This window comes from Elephantulus edwardii, unplaced genomic scaffold (assembly GCF_000299155.1).
Source record: "Elephantulus edwardii isolate Elephantulus edwardi_28Jun2011 unplaced genomic scaffold, EleEdw1.0 scaffold00141, whole genome shotgun sequence".
Taxonomy (NCBI): Eukaryota; Metazoa; Chordata; class Mammalia; order Macroscelidea; family Macroscelididae; genus Elephantulus; species Elephantulus edwardii.
The window spans coordinates 2368917-2374945 of NW_006399891.1; the positions used below are offsets into that span (position 1 = coordinate 2368917).

Consider the following 6029-nt stretch of genomic DNA (forward strand, 5'->3'; position numbering starts at 1 on the left):
TGAAATTCCAATACAGATACCAAATTCATTTTTCAAAGAGATAAAAAGGGCAATTGATAAGCTTATTTGGAGAGGAAAAAGACCTTGAAATAAGCAAAGCAGTTCTGAAAAACAAGAATGACATGGGAGGCATAACACTCCTTGATCTCAAACTGTACTATTCAACAAAAACAAACTTACAAAAAAAAATGTACTATTCAGCTGTAATAACCAAAACAACATGGAACTGGTATAATGATAGGCACATAGACTAATGGGACATAATCGAGAAGTCAGAAATTAACTTAATTAACCTACCATACACGGTAACTTGTGGTTGCTGTGAGCCTGAACACTGTGACACTGATGTGTGTCAAATGTGTTAATGGCTGGTTACCCAATGCGGACAGAGAGTGGGGTGGAGCTCCCTGATTAAAACAAGCTTGGAAGGAGGAGTGGCATCCATTTCCATGATAGCTTGCCTCCAGAAAACCCAAAGAACCTGGTGAGAGAATGAGAGACACCCAAACGTTGAGGACTCTCCTTTCATAGGGTCGCTATGAGTCGCTTGACACTCGATAGCACTTAACAACAACAACATATATGGTCAACTGAAACAAAACCTAGCAAATGGAAAAACTACAATCTCTTCAACAAATGGTGGTTGAAAAACTGCTACCTGTAGAAAACTGAAGCAGGATCCAGACCTCTCACCATAAACAAAAATCAACTCAAGGTAGATCAGAGGCCTAGGAGTAAAGCCCCAAACCGTAAAGGTCATAAGAGACAAAGTGGAACTAAGTTTAGAAGGTCTTGCCTATAATATAAAGAGATTGCCAAATACAGCCAGAAATACACAACCAGGAGAGGATAAAACAGATGAATGAGACCATCAAAAGCTTTTTCCAACAAGGTAAAAAGAAAACCTACTCTCTGGGAAAAAAACTTTTGGCAATATCATCTCAGACAAGAGTCTTGTGAAAAACGTTTACAGAGACTACAAGGCCTTCACAGGAAAAAATATCAATAACCCAATTACAAAATGGACAAAAGACACGGAAAGACTTCATAGAGGAAGATGAAGAAATGCTCAAAGTCACAGGCAATGAGAGAAATGCAAATCAACACCACAATGAGATATCATCTTACCCCAGTAGCAGTGACAAAGTTTAATAGGACAGCAAGGAATAAATGTTGGAGATGATGTGAAGAGATGAAACTCTCATACCCTGTTTGTGGGATTGTAAAACAGTACAATCACTCTGGAAGACAGTTTGGCATTTCCTCAAAAAGCTGGACATAAAAATGCCATATGATCCACCTATTCCAGTGCTAGGAATATAACCCAAGAATATTAGAATTGAGACACAAATAGAGATTTGTATGCCAATGTCCATAGCAGCGTTATTCACAATCGCAACATGGAAACAGTTCAAATGTCCAACCACAATCGAATGGCTTGAGAAATTGTGGTACGTTCACATGATGGAATACTATGCCGCACTCGGGAGCAACACTTTCAGAAATTACTCCATAACTTGGGAGAGACTGCAAAGCATTGTTCTGAATGAACTAACTCTGTCTCATAACGATAAATACTGTATAAGACCATTACAGATAACCAGTAAAACATGGATGAGGATCCAAGGGGTGTGGAGAGGAGGATCAGGAGAATGAGGATGGGCAGGGGCGGTAATCATAGCATCACACAATTTGGTAGGTGGAGGGAGGGGCCGTAAAAGAAACTGGATCCAGTGGGGATCTGGAAAAACAGAGTAATGGTGAGCATAGTGCAATGGTGATTCATTTTATAAAAAATAATGAATAGAAATGATTGTATGATGTACAATGTGAGTGAAGGATAGTGTGAAACACAACATATATGAACTTTGCAAGCAAACAAATATAAAAGAGGGGGGAAACCCCAACAGGTTGTTGTTGAGTCTTCATCTGATCCTGATGCCATACTCTTCTTCACAAAGTCCGGCTTCTGGAATGATTGCTCAGCATACCTTCTGGTAACTTTCCTCTGAGAGCAATAGGCGCACCTCACCTATTAAATGTCATATCAGCTAGGTGTTCCTTACCAAGTTCTCAGAGTCGTGATGTACCAATCTCAGACGGCAACAAGTTTTTCTGCTCAAATGTCCTTTCTTCCATGTTCCTCCCAGAAATAACCAAAATCTTGGCACATTTCTCCTCCTTCATGAGGTTCTGAGACATTGGCCAAATGCTAAGCTTCTGAAATTTTGTTCCTAACTCACCAAATTTGAGCACTGTCTAGTATTCAGTGATTAGTGGGAGGAAAGAGGAAATCCAGCCAGAAGCTGAAAAACAAAAACCTCCCCCACCTTTCTGGGAAATGGAAGCTCAGTACAAAATTATCAACTATTTATATATTTCTGGAGTTTCAGGAGGAAACTTTGACATGTTTGATGTCACTATTAATACCTGACAGCATTTGTCAAAATTCTTTGGTCTCATTTGCTGGGTGTGTGCAATGTGATGCTGATAATCTAAGTTTAGGAGAAAAAAATTTACATACAGAAAGAAAAGTTTAAATTTCCATCCAGCTGAAGATAAACCTTATTAATACGGGAAGACTTTAAGGTGAGCACAACAGATTTTATTAAAATATCCACTTGTGTTTCTGAAGGTCAACAATTGATGGAGAACAGAAAGACAACAGTTGATGGAGAACAGAAGCAGTCACAGGTCACTTGTGAACATTTCATTTATTTGGTTGCTTTTAGATATTAAAATATTGGAAGACCAAGCATTACAGAAGCTATCTTGGCTTCCTCTTTCCAAGATACTCTTGGCCACTGAATTGATGTTCTTGTAGAAGACATCTGCTTGTAGGTGATGACTGAGAAATAGAATCAGAAGATTGCATAAATCTTCTGCCCCCAATTCCGTACTCTGCCAGCCATTACTAGTACATGTGGGTGTAAATTTGGCAGCAGTTCCAAATTTCATAAAAGCAGTGATGAAGTTCAGTTAAAAATGGCAACTTGAGAATATACATCCCCCCCAATCCCTTGTCAAGTTGATACTGATTCATTATGACACCATGTGTTTGAGAGTGGAACTGCACTCCATAGAGTTTTTAATCACTGGGATCTTTCGGAAATGGATTGCCAGACCTCACTTCCAAGCTATCACATGGTGAGCCAACTAGTAACCACCTTTATTTCTTACATATGGACCCTGATGGGGCAGAGGCTAAACACTCAGCTGCTAATGAAAAAGTCAGTGTTTTGGAGGAATACTATCCAGCACGCAGGAGAAATAATTCTGCAAATCACTACCTAACTTGGGAGGGACTGGAGAACACTATGCTGAGTGAACTAACTCAATCCATAAAGATAAATGCTTGTAGAATGTGTATGAGGATCCAAGGGGCAGGGGGAGTAGAGGAGTGAAGATGGACAGGGTGGGAGGCCGGAGGGGTGGTGGTTATTCATAGGGTTGCACGATTTGATGGATGGAGAGAGAGGTGGGTAAAGAAAATAAGATCCAATGTGAAAAACAATGTATATGAAGTTTGTAAGTAAACTAATACAAAATGGAAATTTTATTTAAAAAAAAAAAAAGTCAGTGGTTTGAGCCAGCTGTTCCATGGGATAAAGATGTGGCAGGCAGTCTGCTTTCATTAAGATTTATAAAATTCTATGTAGGATCCCTACTCCAGCCTATGTTGTTGTTTTGTGTGTCAAGTTAGAACCAACCCACGGCTAATCCTCCAGCAGGTTTGCAGAGCCAGTAAATCTAACAGGAGGAGGTTTCCCATGCTTCTCCCACAGAGCAGTTGGTGAATTCAACTGCTTGTCTTTGAGACTGCAGACTGGAGATAGAATGAGAGAATTTTGTACCATCAATAATTTATTCATTGCAAATACCTTTTATAAGAAATCCAGATGATTATACACATGGACTTCATCTGATGGTCTACACAGGAATCAGATTTATTACATCTGTGGAAAGCACTGTTGGAGAAGCTCAATATCAGCTGTGAAAACTAGGCCGGGTACTAATTGTGGAACAGACCACCAACTACTCATATGTAAGTACAAACTGAAGGTAAAGAAAAATGAAGTAAAATCCACAAGAACAAAAATTTAACCTTGGGTCTACCTCACCTGAATTTAAAAACCATCTCTGGGGTCAGTCGTTCATTGCCGAGCAGTGCTCCCTGAGTCCAGAATCCAGGTGTTGTTCCAGAACAGGGGTGTCAAGTCCAGGTGCCAGAGTGGGAAATCCTGCCATCCCCTGCTAGGTCCGAGCTCTTCCTGAGCCACTCTGCTCCTGGAACGAGGTGAGGTGAAGTGTTTGAAGCCCCAGATGTCATAGAGGGAGATATGAACTGTCTGCCCGACCTCAGCAGGGATGGAGAGGGCCTCTTGACCCCAGTCCCCAGACCCGAGCTTTTAATGCTATCCACAATCCCTGAAGATTCCAAGCTGGGCTCGGTCTAAACTCAGAAGAGCCACAGCTAACAGGCCGGATGCTGTCCTTTCTGGAGTCGTTGTTAAGGACATTTTCATGTTTAACTTGACAGTGGTATTTGACGGTGGAAATCTCGCCTTTGAGGGTTCCTCCCCTCCTGCTACTTCTTCCCCCTTGTCTTGCTTTGCAGCACTCCCCTCCCGAGTTCTGATCATTACCTTTACCTCTTTGTCTCACTGCCCTTTCTTCCCAGCCTTATTCTTCTTTTTGGGGTGTTCGGAACTCTTTTTCACAGAGACCCCTCCACTTAATTCCGTTTTCCCTTTGTTGTTCCCACCTACCATGTTCCCACTGAGGCTTATCCTGTCTCCTTCAACCCACTCTCCCCCTTAAATTCATTCTTCCTCATCCTAACACCATGATTACTTAGAAAAGCATTCAGCCTATCATCTTTACACTTAACTGTTGCTCTAATGACTCTTTTTGCAGATTATTTCAAGAGTCAGGGGGCTTGAACATGTGGGGAGAGGGTGAGGTTGGTACAGAGCGCGGCGCGGGTTCTGATCAGTTGCTCCTGGGGTTACGGTGCCTCAGAGTTGATGTGGTAGTACCTAAGCTGATCCTACATTCTCAGCTATTCTTTTAAATTACTACCTCTAAATCTAGTAGCCCTTCCAGTTGTCATCAGATTTTAAAAACTCTTGTCATCCTTCCAACTGATATCATCTTTAGCTTCTAGGACAGCCGTATACTTTTTTTTATCACTCTCCCAATTCAAAATTTGTCTCTCCTTTCTGTTTTGGAACTGAATTACAATCTATCTTTTGACACACTTAACAGCCCTTTTTTTTCTGAAGACAAAACTTTGTGTAACATGCTCTGGGCACTTGTTACGGTTCTCCTGGGGAGCGTTAGTGGATTTTTTAGTGTTTTTCATAAATGCAATGGAATTGAAGATGTCATTCTATTTAAGTGAATCCTATCCTTTAGATATCATTTGTTGTTGTTGTTGATTGTCTCAAGTTGAGCACGACTCATAGTGATGCTATGAACAAAAGGCCTGAAGCCTTTCTATAAGTATCGTCGTTTATCCAAGTTCATAGAGTTTCTATAGGCATGTTATTTAGGAAACGTCGTACAGTGCTTTTCCACCACTAGAGTTCAGTTGAGTCGCTAACTAGAGTGCTGGTGGTTTGAATCCACCCACCTCTTCTCCAAAGATGATGGGGATGGTGTGTGCAAAGATTTGCAGCCTCGGAAACACTGGAAGAGGCAGCTCTGCTCCATCCCAGAGTCAGCATGGCAAGGAGTTGGGATTGCTTCAAATTGTTCAGTACCTATCATATGGTCCCAAAAAACACTTTGAAAGTGTTTCTGCAAATACAGTATATTTACAAAACAATAAATCTATCAACTCCCCGATTAAAACAAGCTTGGAAGGAGGAGTGGCATCCACTTCCGTAATAGCTTGCCTCCGGAAACCCTATGAACCTGGAGAGAGGATGAAAGACATCTAAGCATTGAGGACTCTCCTTCATAGGGTCGCTATGAGTTGCCAGCAACTCGACAGCACTTAACAACAACAACAAATCTATCAGCAG

At 41.2% G+C, this 6029-nt stretch overlaps 1 protein-coding gene across 1 annotated transcript in view; it reads left to right on the forward strand.

Moving 5' to 3' along the window:
- The window catches only part of LOC102854179 (chromosome unknown open reading frame, human C9orf57), a 38866-nt gene that overhangs the window by 3011 nt on the left and 29826 nt on the right, over nt 1–6029 (forward strand). The window contains 1 exon segment of the mRNA XM_006894421.1: nt 4918–5032. Within this exon segment, the coding sequence (XP_006894483.1) occupies nt 4918–5032 (115 nt within the window).